A 27,252-nucleotide genomic window follows, 5' to 3' on the forward strand; every position below is an offset into this window, starting at 1 on the left:
TCATTTTATTGCCTTCACCCAGTCTCTTACATTGGTTTTCCTTCCTCTAGTTTACTCTTTGCTCAGGCTTTGTCAATGAGATGAGAGGTCAATGAGAGAGCCGATTTGCACAGAGTTCAGCTGGATGCCTTCCTTTCTATTCTTGACCCTCTGGCATCTGAGGTTTTCCTTTTTGCAATGTGTTTCATCGCGGTGCTCACATCCAGACCCATATATCTGTTTAATTTGGCATCCTCCTCACTTCCTAATCTGTCAGTAACATTGCACACATTACTGTAATGTGCTGAATTCCTCGCATTCGGTCTCGTATTGAGTTTCTGTTAGCACAGGCTGGGATGGGAAAAAAACACTCTTCATGTTTTCGAATTTCTAATCCTGAGAGCAAACAATAGTTATACATGAACTTTATTCAAACAAATAATTATTTACGGTATAATGTGTGTTAATATTGGTTCATTTGTTGGAGCCAGATCCTTAATGCTCTCATTCCACTACAACGACTCCATTCTATTAATCGTTAAGCATCCCTACTACTGACCAGTCTTTCTGGTGTTGTCTTGAGGAAAAGGCAGTACAACGATCAGTGTGAACTGTGAGCCATATTTAAAAACCTGACAGTACAGGTACTGATATAAAGAGGTTCAAAATAAGGTCACCGTGTTTTAACTATCCAGTATACCATTGAATTTAATATGTACACATGTCACCAAGTCAGGGTACAAATAAATCTTCATGTTATAAATAGGCAGCATTCTGATCTTAGTTAAAAAAAATACAGAAATGAATATGGAGATTCTTGTTGCTTCATGTGCTTTGCTATTGCATTGTTTCTTCAGATTCGAAGCCATGTCAAAATAGTCATTGTATTTTTTTATTTAAACAGACCCCTTCTACAGCCACTGGTATCTGAAAAAGTGCAAAATATTTTCCTCTCGTGACTAAAGCTGAGACCCTTGCAGAATTCATTTGATATCCTTGTTAAATCAAAGCAGGATGATCTAATCCAGACGTCTAGTTCCAATCAAATGTAGGCTATCCATCCCCCTTAGAACCCGGCAAGAGCTTTTGCTGAGCTGTTCTCTAAGTACTTTGTTTCTGACATCAGAACTTAATCCCTTGTTTGCTGGCCCAGTGTTGTGCTTTGATTCAGATGATGCCACATTGCTAAGAAGAAAGAACAAAACAGCATTATTGTACTTCATAATACATTTTGTATCTCCTTGTTACAGAATGATATGGCCCCTTTGACATATGTATTACGTCATTAAGACTTGTATCACATCTTATTTCTTTGTATGATTTGTTTCGTTAGGTAAATAGCAGATCATCTGGGCAGGGTATATTCTTCTGTTTTGCTGTTGGCTGTTTGCTTGGCTTTACAGGCACATACATGGTTAAGTAAATGTTTCTGATTGGTTCTTGTATTTATTGGATGTCTGTTCAGTCTGCAGCTCTAAACAGATTTGTAGCCATTGCAGCTATGAATTCACGTGTCAGAATTCTCTGGCTTCTTTCTTTTACATAAACTAACTTTTCAAGGTCGGAAGAATTTGACACAAATCTTTGACAAGGTTTGACAGTGACAAGGGAATGCAGACATTCAGAATTATAATTCCAGATTTTTGACAGTGGTAATGCTTCTGAAATAACAGCTGTTGTTGTTTTATATTTTAAGCTTGTTTTTCATATTTCCATGATACATTTTATTTTGAAATGGTTTTTAGTATTTGCAATGTGTGCTGGTTTTTAAATTACGTTGACTGTCATTTACTAAAGGTTCTCAGACAAAATGAATTGTCATGAGAAGTGTATTGATTTGTATTAAAGAGTAAGATACGTGTTAAAATCCCTTAAAACATTACATATGATGGGCTCATTAGCATGTGATGTATATGCCTGATAATGTATTCAAATAACGTGAAAAGATACAACTAGTGGGAGTCCTTTTAAAATCCGAGTGAGAAAGGTGCTAATGTTATATTTCATTATGTAAAAGGTGTTAGTGCACGTTAAAAGGCTGTCTATTACAGTGGGTTTAGTGTATTAAAGTACATTGACTATAAATATTAATAAATTGTGGCTGGATTTGTCTCAGATAATATGAGTTATAAGGAATACAATGAGTTTGAGGCTTGTTGCCAAAGTCATTACATTTAACATGTACTGCCCTAAGAAAAGTAGCCGTTGTGAGTAATGTAAGGGCAAATAATTTCTTGAAAGTACACAAGCTTGTAGCAACCATGTAAAGTATTTTTAAATACGGTCCAAGCAGCAAAATACATTTTAAAAATGTTTAAGAGATGAAATCATATATCATCAGGGAGGCTGTTCTCAGCTATGTATCCTGGGATATTTGGTATTCTGGTGCAAAATGCCATTGAGTATATATACAGTATATTAGTATTTTTTTACACAAGCTTTGTGGAAGTGGAAATGGAAATGGGCATTGCTAAAGGTACTAGAGCCTGAAAACATAGCTGTAGAATGTACAAGGTTTGGAATTTTGGATTTCTGTGATTGCGACACATGACAAAATTTTATACAGCAGTTTGAGAGTCATGAAATTGCGTTCCACATTTTAAAAGAAATTGCATACTGAACACTGAACACAGTAGATGCACAATACAATAAAGGACAAAACTGCATACTTTAACACACACCACTTAAAACAGAAAGCACATTTCATTCAATCAGTTCACCATTGTCTCAAAGCAGTGTCAGGATCTCACTGGTACAATGAGTGTGCAGTTTGGATGGTGATCTCTTCCCGTTAGGTTCTGTTCCAGGCTTTGACAATGTAAATCCGGAGTGGATAAATACAGGTACTGGCCATGTAATGTGTTTAAATGAATTTTGGTCTGAAGCTTAAAACATTCCCAACTTAAAATAAAAGGCTAATCTAGATTTTATATAGTTGTTATCAATTCTCTGGGTGCTTTTGCTCTGTATTGTAGAGATAGAGCACACAACGTATCTTCTATATACAATATATAATAGTATCTTGGTTTTCATTCGTAATTACAATTCAAAATGTTTAAACATTTGCTTTCTCCTTGGAGGTTGTGTTACAATGTGTAAATATGAGTAAAATAAATTCTAGTCTAATGTGTACTGATTTCAGCTTATTAGGACACAAAACATGTTACTTTGGAAAGAGTTGTAGACTTTCTACAGACACTATACATGTTTATGTGTGTAAGTTGTAGCAATTTGAATGATTGAGAATTGGGATGTACTGCAGAGCTATGATTGTTTAATCAACGGCTTTAGAAGAGGTGATATTCACCTCTTGGTGCAGAAAGCCTGGGATACAGGTTAGAAAATAAGAAAAACTATAACCCCTAATTATCATTTCTTGTGGCTTGTGTGTACCATCCGCCACAGGACAAATCCCAACTAAGAAAGTGTACAGTTTCAACACCTGCATGAATGAAATGCTGTGCAGACTTGAGGAAGAACATGTGAAATGCATATTGTTGTTGCATATGAGGATTTACATCACATTTAGCAGACCAGTATTCCAAACATACCTAAAAATAATGCAGTGGAAATTATTTGAATTCTTTAGGAATCTGGAAAAAGATTAATAGGTGTGGGACTTGTAGTAGCACTGTATACCTCACAATTTTGTTTGTATTTAAAACATAACCAAAGTCAGTACAAAACAATCAATCTGCCAAGGATGTAATTGCCTATATACTGTATAAAGAATAACAATTTTTATCCAGAGTTTGCTCAGTTGTATGACACCCTTGTGTATACATCATATATACCATATATATCTTCGGGAATTTTCATACTTTGCTCAAAAAAGAACAGAAAAACATAATCTGTATATTTTTACTGTTATTTTATATTTATGGTTCATATTTCATCAGGCATAAATGATTAAATAAATTAATAAATTTGGAGGATAATGTATTTACATTTGATCTGATTTTATTTTACTCATTTGCACACTTACAAAGCTATGACTAAAAATGTTATCTGGACATGAATTAAGGTAACTGTATGCTACTGTACTTGTTTGAAAAGCCAACCGTTTTCAAAAGCACTGTTTTTTTAGAACTCATAAAAGAGTGGTACATACTCACTTAGGTAAAAATGTCTCAAACCGTTGGGCATTGACCCCTCAAATTTCTGATTATTCTATTAACCCTTTTTTATAGTGACAGTTTTCATCCAACACTGAGGCAAGCGGTGACATTGTCACAAAATTATAGTTGATTTGACACAAATGACCTGGATAAGAGGCTGAAACTGCAGTGGCGCAAATCTAGAACAAATGGAGTCCTTTATCCCACATTGCCAGGATAACTGGAAAATTACCAGTTATCCTCTTCAGCCATCTATAATTAGGAATCTTAGCAGTAAGCTACAGGATTGTGACTAGCTTGTTTGGTGTGTCGCCAAATTGTGGCTTTGGGTCATCTCAGGCCATGGTGGGCAGTGTTGTGCTTCTGGACAATGTGTGTTTCTTTGGAAGCTTTCCCAACAAGGCATTTCCTCAACAAGTCTGCTTTTATTTTCCCTTGTTCTCTGGCCTTTTGTCCTGCATTACACTTACTACAGTCTCAGTACTGAGGTCATGCACACCTAGATCACAAAGCACCCTATGGCAACAGTTTTCTTCTGCCAGATAAGGAATAATTAGTTTTCATTATTATGTGAGAAAATAGTTTAACGCTTGCGCATGGCCCTTGGTGGTTTTATCCCATGACCATTTTTAGAGTCCTAATTAACTACTGCTGGTTCCACCATTTCCTATGTGGTTACAACTGTGTTTATGTCTGGGTTTGAATCAGCTGTGCTGTTACATTGAGGAGCTGATTTTACTCTGGGCACCAGCAGGGCTGGAAAGGGCAATGTTTTTCTGAAAGTCATAGTCACATTTTTAAGTAGACCCGACTATCCCACGGATAGCTGAGAGCTGGGCTGCCAACAAAACACATTGCTAAACCAAAACAGCCTTCAACTCGTTGCCAATTTTCTTTTTTTTCTGTTCTTTTTATTACTTTTCCACAACCATCCATCTTTAAAGAGCAACACATTTAAGAGAACAAAACAAACAACAAAAATCACCATGAAAGGAAATAATATACAATATCATGAAGATACAGATGCAAAGAAATCTGATTTTTTCTACTCTACTTACTGTTCAACAATCCTGTCTCCTCTCCAAATCCAGTTATCCTTCCCATGCAGCAAATCTCCCCTCCCCCCTTAGTCTGTGCCACCCCTAATTCTTATTTTTTTTAAGATCATCCAGAAAATGTGAGTTATCTACCCATCACTCTAGGATCCATAAGCTGCTTAACCTGGCAGGGTTGTAGCAAGGCTGAGTCTGTGCTGGCAGGGCTTGGACCACAGTCCTGCTCATTCCCTGAAGCTACCGGATCTCCCCTGTTCATACAGAGTGAAAGGATCAGTTTACAGTAGCTCTGAGATCTGATGGGAACAGGGCTAGAAGTTGGTAAAAGCATAGTTTAAAGTTCTTATCCATAAAGAGGTAATGGGTGTGATGATCCCAACCACGGGCTTTTTTTGAGAGAATTACTGCTTGTTCCAGGCCTCAGAACTCTGATGTTGAGGCAAGCTGAGCAAGGCTGGGTCTGGTCAGTATTAGGACAGATCTCCAAGGAAAACCCTGATGTCTTGTTTAATTTCCACTCGGAGCTTATTTAAACTGGCTTCCTAAACTTCCTAATTCAATAGGTTCCCCCTTAATTCAATAAGTGAGGCAGCTTGAACCGCAGTGCACTTGGGCTGCTGATGCATTATGGCTACAGCATGTCACCCCGATGGGTCCCCATCTGCAGTATATGTACTGTACATAGCTCAGTGGTGAAAAAGTGCTATATACTGTAAGTGCAAGAATTATTTTATTGAAAGTAAAGGAGCAGTGCAGCTGAAAATGATTTTGTTTTACAGAAAATCACAAAAAAAACGATCATCCTTCACTTTAAAAGAAATGAATTCTACTTAACAGGCCCTTCAAAGATCTGTCTTCATTAGCACTAAGCGCTCAAGAAAGGTGAGGAACAGCTGCTGTGGTTTGAGCTGGGCAGGACGCCAGGGAGTGCTTTTCAATCTTGACCTAAACACACCCTCACTTTTAGTGCTGACTGTCCGCCAAGCGAGACTGCCAGCGAGCCCAGTTATTGAAGAAACACTTGGGGTCTGTGTGACAGACAGCTGGGAGATTGTAAGCACAGTGCAGACACAGGAAGGCTATTACTGTTTGAGGTTCTCGTTGTCCCATTGGAGAAAATTCTAAAGCCTTCAAAAACCTAAAGATTATTTATGATCACTCCTAGTTATCTATAAATAGAGACCTCGCTTTATCCATCTGTGGTGCCATCCATGTCCATTCCAAAGAGACTGCTTTACCGCTACATATTTCCAGAGAATGAAATTACAAATAAGAGGATGCCGTTAGGGCCGTTTTCCTTCAGTGGGTGCTGCATTGCTCAGCTGCCTTTTTTTTCCCTGCAGCTCGTTATCCAAGCATCTCCATTCATGCTTTCCTTGAAAGGTCTGTGGGAGTTCTGGTGATCGAGCAGCACACGCAGTGTTGCTGATGATGCGAGTCCTGAAAAAAATGGAAGTACCTTTTAAACCTCAGACTAAAATAAAGGATAAAGGGAATGGTGTTTAACTATTATTAATAATGATAAAACACCATTCCATTTACCCATTATTTATAATAATATAATAATAATATAAACATGGCCTAAAATGTTTTTGAAGTCCCTGTATGGGACTTTGGATTCCATCCTTTGGCCAATTCAGTCTCATGACCAAATTACTAATAACTTATATGTTATAGTATTATAGATTTTCCTTTGCTTTTGAGTTTGTTTTAAAACAACACTGGCAGGTAGCTGTCCAATCTGTCACCAGATGGTGCTGTTAGGAAGTGAAACCTGAAGTGAACTGAGGAGGGTAAACACAAATTCAACAGTGACAGCTCAAGAGTGAATGGCTTAACCTGAACTTTATCAGCTTAAACCTAAATTTGTGTGTCAAGAAGCATTCCTTAGTTGCATGACCCGGGTCTGTTTCGTCTTGTGTTCTGTTTTTCTAAACTGTTTTGCCATTGCAGGAGGAAAACGCTGTTAAAAGTGAAGATCAAGGTCCATGCAACCAACCTGCTGTAGACACTGAAGAAAGCAGTCCCTTGAAAAAAGTAAGAAGTTATTGAAGTTGCATTAGATGTCTATAAACTTTTTTTATGCTTGTGGGTTTTAGCAGATCATTTCTCATCATCTCAGCTGGAACATATGTGAATTGAGTATGGAGAGGTGACGGTCAGTGTAAGGCCTTGTCAACGCCTCATGATGTGTGGTATTTTAAAAATGACCTGTTGTTGCGCCAAACGATATGATGAAATGGAGTGAGCTAAAGAGTTGCTGCATTCATGGGTATTTTTTCTGACACTGATGAGTGGCTTGTATGCTCAAAGGCATAACCATGTTCCTTTGATACAAGGTTTTGCTGGCTTCTTTATTCCTGTTTGCTTGGTGTACAGGAGCAATAAACTGTTCAAGGCAACTGCAGTTTAAGTGCTCTTTAATCGAGATCAAGAAGGTACTACTGCAGCCCAGAACTGTAGGGTTAGATCAGTTTTGTTACGAGTCATGAGAAGCAATTACCATAGCATTAATCTAAGGAGTGAGGAAGATTTAGAGGTATCGTTTATAAACTCCCTGGTATGATCGTTTTCAGCTCATCTTTTTCTAATGCCTTTATGAACCTGACCCACGATCCTCTGTGGTTCTTCAAATGCAGAATATGCAGATAAGGATGCCACGTGACAGCAGTTCTGATGTGGTTGTATAAACACTGCTTTAGGGTTTTTGTTCTGTATTTTAATTTTCTTTCAGGAGGTCATGCTATCCCAACCTCCTCTGAAGCCCGTTCGCAGGAAATTTCGCCCAGAGATTCAGAATCCAGATGCTCAGGAATCCCCCTCTCCGTTGACATCTACCTCCTCCGTCCCTGCGGCCAAACCTGCTCAAAAGTACAAATCTAACTCTGACCATCTGGGGAGTGAAGGGATTAAAAAACAATATAATAATATATAAGGCAGTCATGTTATTTTTTTATTCTCAGACTTATAAAAAATGGTGTTTGTTAGGCACAGCAATCCTTCTTTTCATAATAATCACAGTTCTCGCATGTAGGAATGGTAACGATCATGCAAAATGGATTTTTAGGTCTCAGACGCTGTACTGTACATACCTTCCTGGGTACATCTAATTACATTCAGGGTACCTCAGACAGGAGTGATATCGTGGTGCTGTCGCCTCACAGTTTCGAGGTCTTAGGCATGATTCTAGCCCTATCTCCGTTTACTCTCTGTTTACTTGTGGGTTTCCTCTGAGTGATTCAGATTCCTCCAAAGGAAAGACATATGTTCTAGGTTAATTGCCAGCAGCTATGTGTCCCTGCCACTCGCAGCTGGCAGCCCACTGAAGCTTAGCGGGTGTGAGCCTGGTCAGTACCTGGATGGGAGACCTCCTGGGAAAGCTAAGGCTGCTGCTGGAAGAGATGTTAATGGGACCAGTAGGGGGCGTTAGCCTTATGGTTAGTGCGGGTCCGAATGCCCCAGTATAGTGACGGGGACACTGTACTGTAAAAAGGTATCGTCCGTCAGATGAGATATAAAACCGAGGTCCTGAAAAATAAAAAATCCCAGGGCGTTTCTCTAAAAGAGTAGGGATGTAACCCCGGAGTCCTGACCAAATTTCCACCTTGACTTTACCAATCATGGCCTCCTAACAGTTGCCACCTATGAATTGGCTTCATCACTCTGTGTGGGGAGTGTACTGGCGCACATGCAACTGCAGCTGTCGCATCATCCACGTGTGGACTACACACTGGTGTTGGTGGAGGGGAGTCCCCATTACCTGTAAAGCACTTTGAGTGGAGTGTCCAGAAAAGCGCTATATAAGTGTAAGAATATTATTATTATTCTGGACTAGTGTCTAGTGACTAGTGCCCTATTTTCCTGGGCCTGCTGAGTTAGACTTCTGAGGGTAAAGTAGTTACTGATTGTTGGGATAAACTGATGCACAAGTCTTTATCATGGAAGTTGTGTACACTTTTGAGCAAGCAATGGTGCTGTGATGCCCGAGGTTGCAGACAGTAGCAAACACATTTATTTTCCCCACATTAAAGATAACCTCTCTGATCAAAGTAACTTTTGATGTTCAGTGGTAACACTTTAATTCAGGTACATGAAATGTAGTTCCCAGCAAGGGTTTTATTGCTGGGTTGTTTTTCTCATGTATCTCGTAGTACCACTGCCCTGAACGGGGAAATGGAAACTGCAAAGCAACTGGCTTGATGGGAACTTGTGTCTTTTCAGAAGACAACAAATTCCATCAAAAGTCAAAGGTTTTATTTTCCAGTATTCATCATTTGCTAAAATGAATGACACATTAATAAATAAGAACACATGGTTGAAGAACACGTTTGTACTGAGAGAGGTAAAAAAGGAATAACATGACTGTGAAGCACTTTGGTTTTCAGATGATGGTTGCTCAGAGGGTTAATTTTATCCTTACAAACACTGTTTCGTTTAATGAAGAACAGTTTTCTCCTGATAGAAAGGTGGTTGCCTTAGAAACAGGGCTGTTACTTAGTTATTGAGGCAAGTAACACATCCAAAAAGGATGAAAATACCTGCTTTCTCTTAGCTTGACTTAACTTTAATTCACTTCTCTTATGAGAAGTGAATTAAAGTGAATTCTCTTATGAGAAGTGAATTATTCACTTCTCTTATTCACTTCTCTTCACACCTGAAAAAGGCTCCACGGCCGAAACGTTGTGTTCTCTTTCTTCTTTTTTTCAGCATGGAATAAACCTATTACTTGTTCCTTTGCACTTCTCTTATGTGTTATCATGCCATTAAAATCTATAACGTGGTTAGTTGTTTAAGTGTTTGGTCTGAAGCCAGTGTGCAAATAAAAGCTTTAAAACATAAAAGTTTAAAACAAGAACCAATTGAAAATCATTCAAGAATGCATCCCTAATCCTTCAGAGCAGTGAAGGTTTTTATGATTTGTTGACAGAGGTGTGTAACTGTTGACACAGTGTAATGACTTTAACACATGTTGCTATGCTATCCTAATCAGTGAAGCTGGGGTCCTTAAGGGTAAAGTCACAAGAAAGTGACCATCTAATAACAGCCTAAGCCATTTCTGACAGCCTTTTGCTTGTTGTTTGAACCACTTTTTTTTCGGCACTAAGCAGAGATATCCCACACAACACATTATCTCCATCTTTGCAGACAATCCTGCAGGCAAAAGAAGGACATTCAGACTGCGATCCGGAAGAATAAAGAAGCCAACGCAGTGCTAACCAGACTCAACAGTGAACTCCAGCAGCAGCTCAAGGTCAGGCCCCTCCTCTCTTTCCAAAACAGCAAGCATATCACGGTAGTAACACCTTGTATAAAGCTTTTTTCCTCTAAAAGTGATAATATGGTTTAAATTCTCTTTTTCGTCTTGCTGTGCAAGACCCCCCAGTTGAATGCTGCTGGTTGCTCTTTGTCTTCTGTATTTTAAAATTCTCATTGTAGACACTGGCACCTGCCTAGTTGCACAGATGCTCAGATGTAATTCTGTATTTCGATAATTGTGTATCTTGTTTCCTGGTTCTGAACAGTAGACAGAATGGATAGCTGTAATTGAGATGTGTTTTAATTTTGTTTGCACCCTGAGTATTTGTACACTGAATGTATTTTACATTAACATTGTAGTTCTCTAAATAGTAAGGGCAGAAGAGACTGATCTTCTTTTCACAAAAGCAATTGTAATAACTGACATGGGAGGAACTGAACGCTAAGTGACAGGAAAGGTAGAAAAGGAAATAAACACACAATTATCATGACTTGCTGAATCATATAAGATGGTGCTTATTACACACAAAAACTTAAAATACTCTTGTTTCTCTTACGTCTGCTGAGTGTACAGTTTTGTGTCCATGGTCTTTCAAGATGCAGCGTATTGTATCTTTTGGCACTGCTGATTGCTTTTCAAAGTGTTTTGAGATGCGAGTTTCACATGATCTTGGAGAAACTCTCCTTTACACTTTACAGCATTTAAAACTCCATTGCAGCTGTCCGAATCTGCGAGTGCCATGACGAGACGATGCTTTTGAAATGTGAGATCATGCAGACAAGAAACCTGAGCAGGATGAGTGCTGTGGCTTTTCTTCAGGCCAAAAAAGGGGGAGGCAATGTTAGCACATCACATCAATCACAAACGTCCTCTAATACAGGGGTTCCCAAGCAGTGGGGCGCTTCCCCCTAGAGGGGCATATAAGGATCCAAAGGACGGCCCAAGAGCTTTTTATATACAGCTGATTCAAAATGCGTACCAGACTTTTCTATTAGCTACTTATTAGTAGAAATGCAGGACTAGCCTTCTAACCAAGCTTCTCCTGATCTGGAGATTTTAATAATAAAACCATCAAGGCTCTCGAAAATGATCTCAAGGAAAGCATTGCACTGCATCTCGTCAGTCTTCGTGATGCATTCCAAAGATACTTTTGTGGACATAACAACAGAACTCTGAAAAGCATGAGAAATCCTTTCATCTGTAGAATTCAGGCCAAGAAGAGTTTTTGGAACTAGGATCTGACACAACTGCCCGAGACATCTTCCAACAGTTAACTTTGGAAAGTCTTGGTTGAAATGCTTTCCTGTCTACCCAAAAACAGCCAGATCTTTGCATCCTTGTCCCATTTTCCTCCTCTCATCTGTGCAAGGCTGGATTGTCTGTGCTTTTGTTAATCAGAAACAAGCACCACGACCGACTTGTTGTTGAAAGTGGCATGCACAAAGCCAAGAATTTCAAAACCTGTAGCATATACAGTATGCAGCATCAGCGCTTGCATTGGTTACACTTAAAGCTACCTATTGAATTAAGTGAAGTTCAGATGTGAATCATACTACCTTCATTCTGTTTCACTTTTTTTTCTAAAGTAAAAATTGTTTCATTGATGTAAGATTAAGTTTACAAATAGCAATTGGACATATATAAAAAAATGTTTACATAATTGAATAGATTGCATTTGCTTGCGTGTCTGATAAGAGTGTTTTCAGGAGGTAAGCTCACTGCATGAACTCACTCTAGACTGTTCAGAAGTAAGCTGGTGTTCCTGTGTCCCCTTTCCATTGCCTGGTAGCACTGATGCTCTAATGGACATTATTTTAGAAAGCCAGTTCCTGTGTTTATACGCATAACGTGTGTTTACCATTTGCAGATCAAATTAAGAGCTAATGAACATAAAAAATAATAGACATGCAGATAAGTGCATCCTCAAGAAAAATTATCCTCTTAAATCATTATAACACATTATAACAAGATATGCAACCTTAGGAACATTACATTTAAATGAAACTCTCACGTACATTAAATCCATTATATCTAAATTAATTATTTTGTACTTTTTAATTATATAATAAGGTCATAGAATGGTGCAAGAAATTACAGCTAAAAACTAAGGAGGAACTAACATCCATCTCTACATTAAAACAGACTCTCTATAATGTTGCGCTGTGTATTTCATGTGCAATAAATTAAGATTCTGTGTATTAGAAAGTACATGTCCTGGCAAGTAACAACTTGCAAAGAATCATTTTGTGGCAACAGTGTTTTTGCATCTTAGATTAAAATGCTAAATCTGAATGTTGAATTTTTTTTGTGTGTTCAATCACAAATTAAAGTCTGTTGCACTGTGGAGTCACTTGTTGAGTAAAGCTTGCTATTGTACTGGATAGCCTTTGCTTTGACAGGTGATATAGCTTTGTTTTTGTTCTTAAGATAAATTGCAGATGTTAAAACTGCCATATGGCATATGGTTAGGAATGGAATTTGGAGCTAAGATTTAAAATTCTGTGGGTGACTTTTCATATTTTTAATTTTCATATTGTTGTATAATGTTTTCCTCTTTGCTCTTCCTCATCCTCAAACGTTTGGTCTCTTCTGATGTATAGCACCTTAATCGCGTTGTTCAAGCACAACCCATGCTTTGAAAGTAGCCTGTAAAATAAATAAATGAGCATCAGATTTTCCGTGTTCCTAAATTCTTTGGAGACGCCTAATTTGAAGGTCAAAGGCTAAACGTGATTTATTTCCTTTGCAGACTGGTTAAGAACTGTGAAAGTAGTTTTTGCATATGTCCACATTCAGGCAATGACCTGAAAGCCTACATAAAAAGAAAGAGAAAAGCAGGAAAAGAGAAATTCCCAGAGCCTCTGTACCCCTGCACTCTGTAGAGGAACAATAAACATATCAATAAAGCGCAGATGGTGACTTTAGCAAGGCCGGTCCCCATATTGGATGGGCAAGAGATTACAGGCAGGCCAGCAAAGGTGCATGTGCCAGAGAGCAGAGCTCAAAACTGTTTTTTGGAGTGAAAAATCATGTCATTCTTTTATCGCCTTATGTTACCTGCTTTGTTTCGTAGGAGGTTCACCAAGAACGGATCACTTTGGAGGCCCAGCTGGACCTTCTGCGTCCCCTATCTTTTGTATGACTCTCCCGTCGGCCTCCGTTTCCTTCAGAGCTTTGGACACAACACCTCATCATTCACGTACACATCAAAACCCTTTGCGGATCATTCGTTACGAGTTCTTTTCTCCTTATAGAATATTTTTTCTTCTCCTGTATTGAAGCAATTGTTTTCCTTTTTTAAGTTTTGGTGAAAGCTGATTTTGTAGGGTTTTTTAATGCGTATTTTTGACCTGTTATGTCTCCTTTAATAGGATTAACTCTGCTTCAATACAGCAGCCACAGCGTGCTGCAGTTCTGACAGTGCCCGAGTGTATGTGCGTCACGGATCTTAAAGTGAAATTGGGAGACAATTTTGTAACATGCTGAGTGGCACGTTTCTGGATGCCAAATTATGTGGCGCTTCTGTAATGCAGAAACAATCTGCAGCTGAACATAAACACCGCTCTGACACGTTTATAAAGGATGGTTGATGTTCCAGAAACAGACAGCGGAGGGTAGGATTATGTGAGGGTGCTGCAGAGGTCTATAAAACCTGGCAGAAAGAAATTCATCCCAAGGAGAATCAGTACCCAAGAAAAAAGAACTGACAAGATTGAACCAGAAACAATCACCAAGGGAACATCAATCACGACTGCCTTTTGTATGAAAAAGTGTTATAGCACGATTATATTTCATATATTTATAATCACGCACAAGTCCAAATAATTTTGTGACATTTAAAGTATCATTAACCTGTAAGTATATTAGAATGCTAGTGTTCATTTCCATATTTTATGAATCACTTTAATTAGTGTGATTCAGCATTTAAGGATCATATCAAAATAAGGTAAAATGTGTCTGCTTTAAACCATGGTTGTTTTCACTGAAAGAAAAATAAATAAATTAATTAAAAATGTACCATAGACAATTAAAAACAAACCATAGACAAAAGTGTCCAGACTCAGTCTATTGGTGTTTGAGAATGTAACTGGTTTCAGACCTAGACCTAAATTACTTCAGATTTAAGAGCTAGATTTTCATAGTTCACCATTTAAAATGAAAAAGAGAAAAATATTCACAAAGCTGGATTTTGTGCATTATCATTTAATCAAAAAAGTATTTATAGGACATGACATGAATAGCTTATTTTATACTGTACAAAACTGGAAGAGGTATTATATTGAAGTAAAAACACCGGAAATAGATTTCATTTTTGTCAAATTTCCAATGGCATTACAAATTATTTTTTTATAAAGAAGCTCAATACTAAACTAAAATTTAGAACCTTCAAATTGAAACTGTAGTTTCTAAAATAAATGAAAAGGTTCTTGTTACATAATTACATGAATGTACTTTGCCAAAAGACTGATGCAAACCGCACTATGGTGAGACTTTAATACATTCAATTTCCTATCTTAATATGAACATGTGGAAGTCTGGTTCTGTATATTCATAGTGGTGTAACAAAGCAAACACCAGACCAGAAAAGAAGCAAAATTGCTCTGCTAAATACTGTACTGTATACCTGGTTGTTGAATATGTTTGCCTCTTTGCTGTATTCAAAGGCACATGAGGATAAAATCAGAGACATTCAGAAAACAACTACTATTGCTTAAAATATACACTGAAATTATATGCAAGCTATTTCTCACATCCAGTTTTAAGTTAAGTGCAGTCATCTTCACTGTAATTTTACAGCTAAGACGAGTCTTTTATGAAGAGCACAACACCTTCCTTGAACAAATTTATGTATGTACTGATACAATATGAAAATGGGATATTCCTATGTTCAGTAGTTCATTGGACGTATAAATAGTTAGCTATTTTTTAAATAGTGGGAATATAGGTTTGTTGATAAGCTGATTGGTGTTGCTTCTTTGAATAAAAAAATACCAATCTTAAGTCATGTGATTTGATTAAAATACAAGGTACTCACTAATTGGTATTAGAGTTGAAGATGCCAAAATCTGGATTAATATCAGCACCCATTCAATGAGATGTGCTTTTAAATAACACAAGAACTGAGAAAGATATGATCATGTCCTGACTGAGTTATGGGAATTGCTTAGTTGCTATAGGCGTCTTTGAAGACGGCCTGTCTGTGAGCGAAGTTGGCTGGAAAATGAAATGTTCTGCTTTAATAGAGTACTACAGAGAAACCAGGAAACTGATGTACTGACTGTTTCTCAGAAGGCACAGGGTGACGACTCTATCCCAGGACCATCACATCTACCTGATCCCTCTGCACAGTCATCTTCAGATTGCAAGTAGGGGTAGCCCCAGAGCCATGGGATCTTTTATTCACTGGTGATTACCCTCGGCAGACCTGACGGAAGACAACATGTGAAGATGTCACGATGAACGCTCTGCTGCTGACTGTTGTGTTTTTCGAGTAGACTGAAGGTGCGATGGAAATGAGCTGATGTGGGGAGAAGACCTTTGTCAATTACCACTAAGCAATCATAATGTTTGCCCCAACAAAACAACAGAGATGAGCCAGCAGTGTTTATGTTTCTGCAAACCAGCCTGGAAGTGTCGATTTCCTAGCAGACCACAATCAGACCCAGCAGCCTGGATTACAATGGCATGCCTTCAAGAAAGCTGCATCGATGTCTCAGTGTGGCCGGCCTTTTCTCTTAACCTGAGTTCAGCAGAACATCTGTAGGACCAAGCCATCAACATCATCAACAACAGATAGCTGTGACTGGCCAGCTTTCACCAGCTGTCTGCAGCTGCACAGGAAGAGAGGTGTACTTTCCTACCGCGATCTGTCCAGGTCCTAATAAGGTTTGTTTGTATGCTGGGGAAGATCATGCTTCAATCAAGAAGTTTGTCTGCTCTTGTCCTGAAAACCTATTATAGTACTTCAATCAGAAATTTTGCTATTTTTTTTCTGTGCTTGTGCTATGTTTGATATCTGTATATAAAATGTTTGATTATATCCAATAGATTTGAGTGCTGCGTTTCTTTTGTACATCAGAATATATAGCACATGAAAGAGATGTATACTGTATAAATGTTCTGTAGAGAGGAGACTGCAACGTGGGCTGAAAATAGTCCAAGCTTGTTTTGTTCATCCAGAGAATGAACGAAGAACTGGCGTTTGCATTTGTAAAAGGATGACGTTTCGTTGTTTTTCATGTGTGCGTAAATATACATGTATACATTGACAGGATAGAAAATAAATACATACAGTTGTGAGAAAAAGTTTGTGAACCCTTAGGAATTATATGGAGTTCTGATTGAATGGCTCCTAAAATGTGATCTGATCTTCATCTAAGTCATAATAATAAATGAAGCCTTATTTTAAACTCTTATTTGATGAACATCTTCTAGTGGCATGGCATCATGCATCCAGTGTTACAGGGTCACAGGATGAAGGGTCTTGGTTTTTCATGACAGCAGTGAATCAAGCTGTTAAGCACAAGCTGGACTTCTTCATGTCGATGACATCTGCACCTGTGAGAAATATGTGTTCTCAGCCCTGTCAGCGTACACTGCCACATGTCCTGCCTGTCCCAGCTTTCTTAAGTCCATAAATGCATTGAGACTATTTCAGAGAACCTTATGAATTAAGAAGATGCTCGTGCTGAAAGACACTGTACTTGTAGTTCTACACGAGATAAGTGTTTTTGTACTTGACCCGCACTGAAGATTTCAGTATCATTGCATGTTGTCAAAGGCGACAAGGTTATGAGGCTTAATTCAGGAAGTAGTGCTGTTTTCACTGTCTTTCATATAATAAGAAAGTTATTATACTGTTATAAAGCTTTTGAAAAATGCTGTAGTTTAACCTGGATCTCCTGTTTTTGTGTCACGATTACCTGTGTAGTTGACAAAGTAGATTACTGTTTTTCGCTAAGTGTGTTATGCATACAGTCTCATTAAAAAGAGATCTAAAAAAAGTCTTAATTAATACTGAACTTCAGTTCTGACTCTGTGTTAAGGGCAGTAAAGTTCTGATAGATGAATTTATTTTACCCCTAGTTTTGCTGTTAAGGGTACAGAATGTAATTAACCCACAAGACTTTTAACATAGTCCCCCACAATATTAAAATAAGTACACTGAAATAATCCTAGCTGCCTTTGAAATGATGAGAAACCTATCATATCAATTCAAGTGATCAAGAAAGCATGAGAATAGCATATGACTGTATACATCTTCGCTGTAGATGTGTTTCACAACGTTTGGTAATTGAATAATGTTTCAAAGTTATTCTTAACGTAAAAGTTTTGTCTGCTTCTTTTACAAACTGTTATCGGTTAGTTTCACTTCTCTGGGCATTATTATTCCCTAGTACTAAAAAATTGTCATGAAAGCAAAAACAGTTTTTTAAAATAACACACATTGTAGTGTTCCTGAATAATTCATATTATTTTCTATGCAAAAATGGTGGTGCTCGGAAGCTTTTAATACTGTAAGCAGGAGGACACCGAATCATTCTGTTGATCTGCCTTTCAGCAGTGTAATGTAAAACCCGTTGGCACGTGTAAAGCTGTATGCTGAATTGCTTGTATTAATGTGAAAGAGGAATTCACTATGAGTTGTTGACAATAAAAGTGGAGATTTTTATTTTGAGAGTTTCGTATTTTTCTTTAAACCAAATACATTAATGTTCAAAATGAAAAATCCTTTTTAATACAAGCTCTACAAACAGGTTTACATGAATCTGCAAGAATAATTTACAATTTTATTGTAATAATTTTGTGGTTATTTGCAAGGCAGTTGCTCATGGTCTTATGTTAACTCAGCATATTCTGTTCATGTACAGAAAGGTGTAGATTTTGTGGTTTTACCAAGGAGTAGAAAGGTATGTAGTAGACTGTGAATTTCTGTGCTTCTCTAAGTAGTGTGGTCACATGTTGTCTATAGCAGAGTCATTGCTGTAAATCAGATGATGCGTAAAACCAACGTTATGTGAGCTTGTTCCAGAGAAACCTCAGGCTTGAGTGTGAGATGCAGATTTCATTAAATGCATAGTGTGCCATTATTCACACTGTCATCTCTGTCACAATCCATGACGCTTCTTAAGAACCTACAAATGAAAACCAGGAGGCTTTAGGCAGCCGATTGAAGCCACAAGGAAAAGGATGAAGTTTCACCCAGCTTTTGGTTTCAGTTCGTGCTAAAATATGATACGTCTTCATGAGTTGGCAAATGTAATTATAAACCTCGAATCATAGGTGTCTTAGGCCTACTATAACTAATGCGTAATTAATGCATTGGTTATGCACTACAGTATGTACTTTCAGCCTTGGATTATATTTTAAATAAAAAGCAGTTGTAAATTCCCATGATGGTGGGGAATATTTTGGCTTGCAATTGCATGTTTTCCAGTGTCATAGCTGTGTCTTTCAAGTTTTGTTTAAAGTGTGTCCATTTCTACCAGTTACCAGAATAGGAATTTTCTAATACTGAGGAAGCAGTGAGCCATGTTACTGTAAATTCGCCATGCATTAAACCCTCACAATGTTGTGGTTCTATTTTTTTAAATCATGTTTCATATTGCATCCCAATATCCAAAGTCAAGATCAGATAATGATTGGTACTGCATATGCCATATCTGGCCTTGCTAATTTGCTTCCTGTATGGACTCCCTAGCAGCAATGTCTAATTTGTCTTTAACTCAGTAGTTTAAGCAAGCAATAAGCAAAGCACACATTTTTCAAAGCCCACTGAGGTTATGATCGAGTTTACTCGAACTCAGGAACCCTGTTGTTGAGTCGTATTTAAGACTCCATGAATTGCGCTTGGAAAGAATGTGTGCAGCTCTTCATAGTCTAGCACAGATTGCTGAGACCATCGAAGTCAAGAGCACAGAGAGCATCGCGTATTGTCAAGAGTAGGTGAGTCTATTCAAATTGAAAATCTCAAGTTTTTTCATGCAGCAACATTTTCAAACGCAAATGTCTGGTGGATATACTTGTATGAAATTTGAACTGGTCAAAACTTACAAAGGCCTGGCAATATTGTTGATTACAAAGTAACCTTTGATGAAAACACTGATGCTGTATGTAAGAAGAACCAACAGCGGTTGGTCTTTCTAAGAAAACTCCACTCTTTAAACGTGTGTACTTCAACAATGAATTTTTTTCTATAGAATTTTCATTCAATTTGTCCTGACATTCACTGAGGTAGCCTGGTTTGGTAACTTTAATACATGCAATAAAAACAGGCTGAGGCTGAGGATTGTGAAGGTAGCCAGCAAAATTATTGGTGCACAACAGCCATGGCTTTCGGGCCAGTATAATCATTGACTGTCATGACCACCCCTTGCACAGTGAATCTGATTTCCATCTGGAAGATTTTCAGACTTCATAGAACATAGATGTTATAGAACTAAGTTATCTTTTATTCCCACAGCTATTAACCTGCTTAATGGGTACAATATATTTTACATTTATTTATTTTCTTTGTCATCAGACATGTCATTTATTTGTTAATGTGTTCATGTTGTGTTACGTGTATTGTGTTAGTATTATGTATTTTACCTGCCTGTAAAACAAATTTCCTATCTAGGACACAAAACGTAAAGTAAGTGTATCACTCCAAAAATAATGCTTCTCAATCTTTTGGCTTATCCCACTTAGTGAGACACAGTATTTCTCCTGTATTTTTATGAAGGGTAGGGGAGCCAGAGAGTTTAATGAAGCACAATTGCACTGTATGTAGGAGAACCCTGCCTTGGGTGCTGCACACAATTCACTTCTGGGTGACAAGTGAATTTAGGACCAAGGAAACCCTTCATGTTCCTAATGATTTCCACCTTGTTGTGAACAAGCAGCAAGTCAGTATGCCCAGGAACAGACAGACAATCAGCTAACCGATATAAGATTAAGAGTAGTTCCAAATGAGCAAGAGTCTAAACTATTTAAGGTAAAGATCCATAATTGAAGAGACCAAATAATTCTATAATTGCATTAATCTATAACTGGATTTTGAACCCTCACACTTCTGTTGCCTATAGGAGCAGATGTCTTTAAGGAACTGAGATATTTTATTGCATGCTATAAATGTAAAAATATGCTCTTTATCAGCAAGGAATTGGAATTTTTACATACTTATATTTGGACATTTTGCTTATTAAATATCACTTTTAGCATTTCTGAGCAAGCAAATTCGCTTAAGAATATTTGAGTGGCAGAGACCATGCAGACCTATGTTCTTTTACATTTCTTAAATCATAATATATTATTTGATCGCTACCTTGATTTATGCAAGCAGTAGCAACACAAAATTATTTGTATGTATATGTAGTATGATGGCTGAAGCATATCTGTAGCAGATGCAGCTGTTCAGATGAAAATTGAGGAATGAAATTCTTTAAGTGAGAGGTTTTCTGAAGGCTCCTTCTGGATTTTGGCTTTCCTGGAGTAAATCTGACAAGCTATTAGGATTTTCAAGTCAGTATTCTACTGCATCCACCCTCCTTGAAGAAAGTTCCCCTCTGTCCACTCTCTAAATTGAACTTCAAAAGGTGGAGATTAGAAAGAACTGGCATATTCCTTTGCCAAGCTCTGTGAGGAATTTTGAACTGTATAAATGGCCTTTTGAAGTACTGTATTTGTGTGTGCTATTCTAAAAGGTTGATTGAAGATGTTCCAAAGTATTTTAAAAGCTACACTCAAACTTTACAAAAATGCCTGTAATCTTCAATACAGAATTCACTAAACAATAATCAGTGTCATTCCTTAAATCATTAATTTTGCAGCAGTGCAGTAGTAATTCAAGATGGCAGAACGGCATTTTTATTGGAAGAATACAGTAGTAGAAAGCTACCTACAGTATGTGTACGATATACTTAACAACCAGGGCTGCAGCTAAAACTTCTGTGGCCCACTACAAGGCCTTTGAGAAGGACCCCTTAGGTGTATACAAAGCCATTTTGTACAGCAATAAAATATGTCCAGAACCTGAAAGGACAAAAACAATAAAAAATTATAATTCTCAGGGCAGCCTCAGACTTTAGGCCTGGGACCTCATTATCTTCTGTGGAAGACAGTCCTGTCTACAGCTGGATTATTGACAATAGCAGTAGGTTTGATCTTGATGTAAATATCATTTGTAACAGGTGCACCTCTAGGTTTTGCTTGATATTACAGATATAGCCACTAAACTGGAATCCACTGTGGGTTCCATTTAAAGCCAATGGACCTCCATTTGTAGGAATATTTTTAGAGTCTCACCTCCAAACTTTGCAGTCAAACACATTAGCCTGTCCTGACAACTGTTGTCAGATCATGAAGAATCCAAAGCACAGCTGTGTGAGGAACTATGTGTGGCACCTGCTGCGATTTTAAACACGATATGTGAATGAGACATCTAGCTGAATCCAAGGGACAACATTAGCAAGAGGAATAAGTGCCCCCTGAGGGAGCTGTAAAGTGTATGTTGCACTGTTATTTACATTTCTGAAGAGACAGCAAAGTTATTTTAAGCAGCTTAATATTGAAAAATTGCTAAGCAATAACTTTTCAGGGCTAGAAAATAAAACGCCCATGATTTAATTCAGAATAATCCATGAAATATAAGTCAGTGTCCTTAGCATGGTCATATAAAGTCCTTGCAAACAGCTTATAAAACTAATAAAATTCTCTGCTCGATCCTACATTCCAGTTCAGTGGCTGGCAGCTATTCCTTTGTAGAACAACTGTGAAATTCAGCATAATGGTTGTATTAACAGTTGGGTTAACAGCACTGTGGAGAGCCATAATATTTTAATAAAAACGGCCTTGTTGCTAATGTAATAGGAATGCTTTTTAAAAATCACAGAAAAGTTTCTAGGTATCATATATCAAAATAATAACCTGAGAGAAAATATGATTTGCCAAGTTTTTGATTTCCTCAGTGGTTTGTGATAGGGTGAGATCTTAGCATTATTTATCCCCAAAGTGATTCGAAATAAATGTTATATTTATACCTGCAAATGCTGTTTTGAAAAGTCAATTTCCAAGAATTCTACTACTGAATCAGCAGGAAGTCTTATACAGATGTAAGGAAATGTTTGAGCAAGGCCAATAGTTAAAAAAATGCAAATATTTCAACAAAGCTTTACCAAAACTATTATAAACCAATCAAGTTCATGAAAGAGAATTCATTGTTTCCTGTTAAACTCACCAATATCCCAGCTGCCCTAAGAATGTAAATCATACACAGTAGATGTCTGCGGTATACGGTATGTCTTCAGGAAAAAAAAACACTTAAAAACTGCTTTGTCCTTAAAAATACTACCATACTGTATTCTCTGGAAATGTTTAAAGTCGTGACACTACAGCCTGATGTGCAAAAACAAAGGCTCTTTTATTTTTTTATGCCTTGCATCAAGGGCTGAAAAGGTTAAGTGAATTAAATTCCAGATTTTCTGCTGTTTGTACTCCTCAAAAATGTCTTTTGGCTGCCACTGTGCTCTCTGTAAAAATGGAAATGCCCACAGAACTTCACTTGCGCTGGAAATAATTTTGTTAATTGCAGCTAGAGCCTGCTTGCTTCTGTACAACAGTAAGCAGTGGTTGCTTTTAATCGAATTAGTCAAGTACAAGATGAAAGTGTGACATCATACACAATGTGGCAAATGTAAAGTTCCACCTTTATGACTCCCACACCAATGGGAGGGATTTGCCAGACTATATTTAATAACTGTATTGCTGATAAGATTGATTTTGCCTCATCCGAAGAACTGTGATTTATAAGGAATAAGCTAATCTCATTGGCTGCTTGTACACAGGGACACTATAGAAAGCAGGTTCCCTCCGTCTGCAGGAGTGGCTCCCAGAGTTCACTTTCAGTTCATTCTCTCTCTGAAGGGAGAATCCTCTTTTCGAAAAGCTGTGTAACCAGTTTCTTTATCTCCATAATTTACTGTGAGACTGTCAAACACCCTTTAAGGAAATGAAAGCTTTGATAACTTAATAAAAAGCACTTCCAAATTTCTCACACACCTGAAAACTATTTTTAAGGAGGTTGGTTTTCAGGTGGTCTTCATGTTTTCTTAATAAAATTAGTAGATTTCTAATAATAGACAGCCGTGATGGGGTGGCATAATAGTGCAGTGGTTAGCATGGCTGCCCCCCCCCCCCCCAGTGCTGGGGCCCTGGGCCCAATACCTGGGGTGTTGTCTGTGAATGTTGTCCCTGTGTTTGTGTGGGTTTCCTCACACAATACAAAGACAAACTGGCAGTTACTTCTCTTCTGGAACAGTTGGCCCTGGTGTATGTGTCTGTGTCTTTGTGTGCCCTGCGAGGGACTGGCATCCTGTTCAGGATGTACCTGTATCTTGCCTTGTGCCTGTTGCTTTCGGGGATAGGCTCTGGCTACCCTGCAGCACTGAGTTGGATTAAGTGGTTTGAAAATAGATGGATGGGCTACTGTAATGCTTTGCAGTGAATACTTAAACTTTTCACTGTGCATTTCTGAATAAATCAGATTGTTTTTCTATAATATTTCCCTCATCATTTCACTTCGGAAATGTAATTAAATATTGCCTGAAAGGGGAACAGGTGGTTTTTGTAGACATTTCACTTCTTTATGACCTTATAGAAGTATTAATGATAATATTCTACTTTAATTTAAGCAACGATTTGCTATTTCTTGTCATGTATGTGCTTGGATATTTTATGTATTTTATAAAGTCAGAATGCTCCGGGCTGGGGTATAAGGAGACCTATAATTAGTTCATAGGGCCATTCAAAGCCTCATCCTCTCTGTGCCAAGAGCCCCTGTTTTGTTTTGTCTTCAGCTGCCAGGGCTCACTTTCTTACTGGAACTGCGCATGTTCAAACTCCTAACCTAAGAGCACAAGAACAAAGGAAAGGTTACAAAATAAAGGAGGGAATTTGGCCATCTAGCTTCTGCGATTGCTATCAACCAATTGATATGATGGTCTCATTCAGCCATTACCTGAAAGACGCCAAGGTACTGTATGAGCTTCAATCAACATGATTATTCAGCTTGTTCTGTACTTCCACAACTGCGTAAATGAGTGTCTCCTGTTCTCAACAAATATGAAACTGCTTAAAATTCCTTACTCAACAAAAAATAAGCTTATGTTACAGTAGTTCATGAATCATGGGCAGTTGAGACAGAATCTAGCTCATAACTGTGAAATCGGCCGGTGATATCGATACGATACCTTGCATTCATAGGGTGCATGATCAAAATAAAACTCAAACTGAATCATTTCATGGTATGAAATGTTACAGTTTGTGCATCAATGTTTTTACAAATAAGGCTTTTATAAATATTCTACACCATAACTATTATAATACCTTTATCAATTGGTGTTAAGGTAGTCAAGATGACAGCACCAGAGAGAAGCGAAAAAATCACAATGAAAAAAAATTTTAATCGGAACTACTGACTAGGATAACCTATTAGCGGGGAAAGTTCACTCATCTAGCAAAAGTGGGTTTGTACTTTATATGCATTGCTCATGGACAGTATGGTGGTGCACTTGCTTTACAAGCTTTGCATTATTATTATTCCTGTTTGTGAGTTTGAACTATGACAAAGTTGCTTCCTCACAACTTGGGTTGTTTGCTTCTGTCCCAGGGCACCTTATTAATAGAGTTTGCAGGTTCTCACCTTGGCGATGTGGGTTTTCACTGGCTGTCAAAAGCCCAAATACATGCTCTCTAGTTCAGTTGGTATCTCTGAATAATCTCCTCATATCCTTGTATGTGTACTAGGGTCCTCTCCAGGGTGTTTCCTGAACTGCACTTATTGTATGCTGGCTCAAGCTCCAACTCGCAGTGACCTTAAATTGGACTAAGTTTATTGAAGATGGACAAACACATGTTATTATTCAACAACAAAAGTATTGATATTTAGTGTTGTTATTTTGTTTTAGACATAATTTATATTAACTCCTTGTATTTATATAGTACTTTTCTTACTGAAAGATCCCAAAGAACTTCACAAGTCTATTAGTCATCCTTAGAAGTAAATTTGATCCTTTAAGCCTTAAATCTTTTCTAAAGCAACAAAAATAAAAACTGACTTTGTATGGGCTATATTGATAGATGTGTCTTCAAAGAACATTATATTTATAACAGTGTTGTAATGTTCTTTTAACTCAGTATTGTTAAATACATTGTTATTTTCCTACTGATGAGAGTACATATAATGTACCAGTGAACTGTTACTATAGAAACCAGTTTGTAGTGACAGTACCATTCTTTCAGCTAAGCACTGTTTGGGATTTAAATTCTAAGGATGTGTTATCATCCCTTTAGAATTCAAGTCATACAAATATTTATATTCCAGAATTAATTGTGTAATATGAATGCATTATGACTATAGAAATTAACTTCAAATGACTGGTCTCAAAACCAATTCATGTCCACTAATTGAGTCATGGAGGCCAGTCTTTTCCCTATTATGTCTGCACACCCACAGTGCAGGAGGGTGTGATAGAGCTCAGCAGTAGTGTCAGTTATAACACATTCCTCAGTATGTTCTTCATTTTCTGTGTTTTCTTTAAAAACATCAATATCAATTAACTAATCTAGCTTTCTACCTAATTACATAATACCACAAAATTAAGGCTCTGCAAAGTGCCGGTATTTTTTCTTTTCATTTGAAAGTATATATAGTAGTTGGTACCCTTTGCATAATTGATCTCCTATTTTATTTATCTTAAAAGACTTTTTCATAAGCAGTCCTAATAGAGTAACACTGACACTTCTATTTAAAAATTTCATGTCAATTAACAGTGAGGTTACTGCAATTTTACAACAGAGGCGTAGAGTAGGTGGACTCTTCTGAGAACACAGTATCCTGCTGCTTGTCCAATATAGGAGTTCCCTATTCCAGATATTTCTGTGGGACATCCCGAATCAGTTATTTCTAAAGATTGGGAATGCATATAACTAATTGTTGAATAAAGGAGGTGATTCAGGGAGGACACAAATGGAAACTGTGTGGAAGTGCGCGTAAAATCAAGAACAGGTGGCACTTCTTTACCAAAAGGTTTATTGCAGTGTGAAACAAACTACCCAGCCATGCTGTCGAAGCTGATGCCCGAGGTTCTTCCAAGAAACAGTAGGATGTGTTCCTTGGATCAGTTAACCGCAACCCATCCAATGGCAGCCTCGTCTAATTGGCAGCATTTCTTATGTTCTTATTATTTGGTAATTTAATAAACGCATGACCTTAAGGGATGGAGAATATGCAGATTTTTTCATTACAAATAAATAACCTCCCAGTGTTTAGAAACAAACGAGTTCATGGTTACCTACAAAACCTGTTGGATTGGAGCCTTCAGGGACCAGGTTTGGTGACCCTTAATTTATATACTGTAAATACAGTATATCAAACAGGTATGCATTTTTTTTTCAAAGAATTCTTATTGTTTCAGTTTTTTGCCTCAGAACACAAAAGCCATGATTGATGATGTCTTTTTGGGGTAAGAGAGAAAGTCAAATGTTATGAGACAACCACAGTCAGCCCCTCCAAGGCATACTACTCCCATCAACAGCCACATCACTAAACAAGCCTCTGCCTGCTTGCTCTCTGCACCTTCTTCAAACTGTAATTATACACTGCAGTGGTTGGTTATACTGTCTGCGACAGAGTTAATTATCATTCATAAATGCCCAGGTAGTAATTTTAAGGGTCTGGATTTTGAATTGAAAACAAGGCAAGGTCACATATTTGTAAAATGAGAGGGTTAAGCACAGGAGCACTGATTAAACTATAAATAACAGTAAACACTATGCTAGCAATTTTCCTTTTTATCTTGTGAAA

At 37.7% G+C, this 27,252-nt stretch overlaps 1 protein-coding gene across 4 annotated transcripts in view; it reads left to right on the forward strand.

Annotated features, from left to right (window-relative positions):
- Positions 1–15,860, forward strand: part of reps2 (RALBP1 associated Eps domain containing 2) — a 64,295-nt gene extending 48,435 nt beyond the window's left edge. For 2 of the 4 annotated variants that reach the window (XM_088913365.1, XM_088913364.1), the window contains 5 exons: positions 7,106–7,189; positions 7,887–8,023; positions 10,298–10,403; positions 13,483–13,545; positions 15,699–15,860. In XM_088913365.1, the coding sequence (XP_088769491.1) occupies positions 7,106–7,189; positions 7,887–8,023; positions 10,298–10,403; positions 13,483–13,545; positions 15,699–15,779 (471 nt within the window). In that variant the 3' untranslated portion in view covers positions 15,780–15,860. Of the gene's footprint in view, positions 1–7,105; positions 7,190–7,886; positions 8,024–10,297; positions 10,404–13,482; positions 14,581–15,698 lie in introns of those variants that run through there. The other 2 variants (XM_088913367.1, XM_088913366.1) reach the window with 1 other exon arrangement.
- Positions 15,861–27,252: the final 11,392 nt, after the last annotated feature.

The sequence above is a fragment of the Atractosteus spatula genome, chromosome 4 (assembly GCF_055471065.1).
Source record: "Atractosteus spatula isolate fAtrSpa1 chromosome 4, fAtrSpa1.hap1, whole genome shotgun sequence".
NCBI classification, from domain to species: Eukaryota; Metazoa; Chordata; class Actinopteri; order Semionotiformes; family Lepisosteidae; genus Atractosteus; species Atractosteus spatula.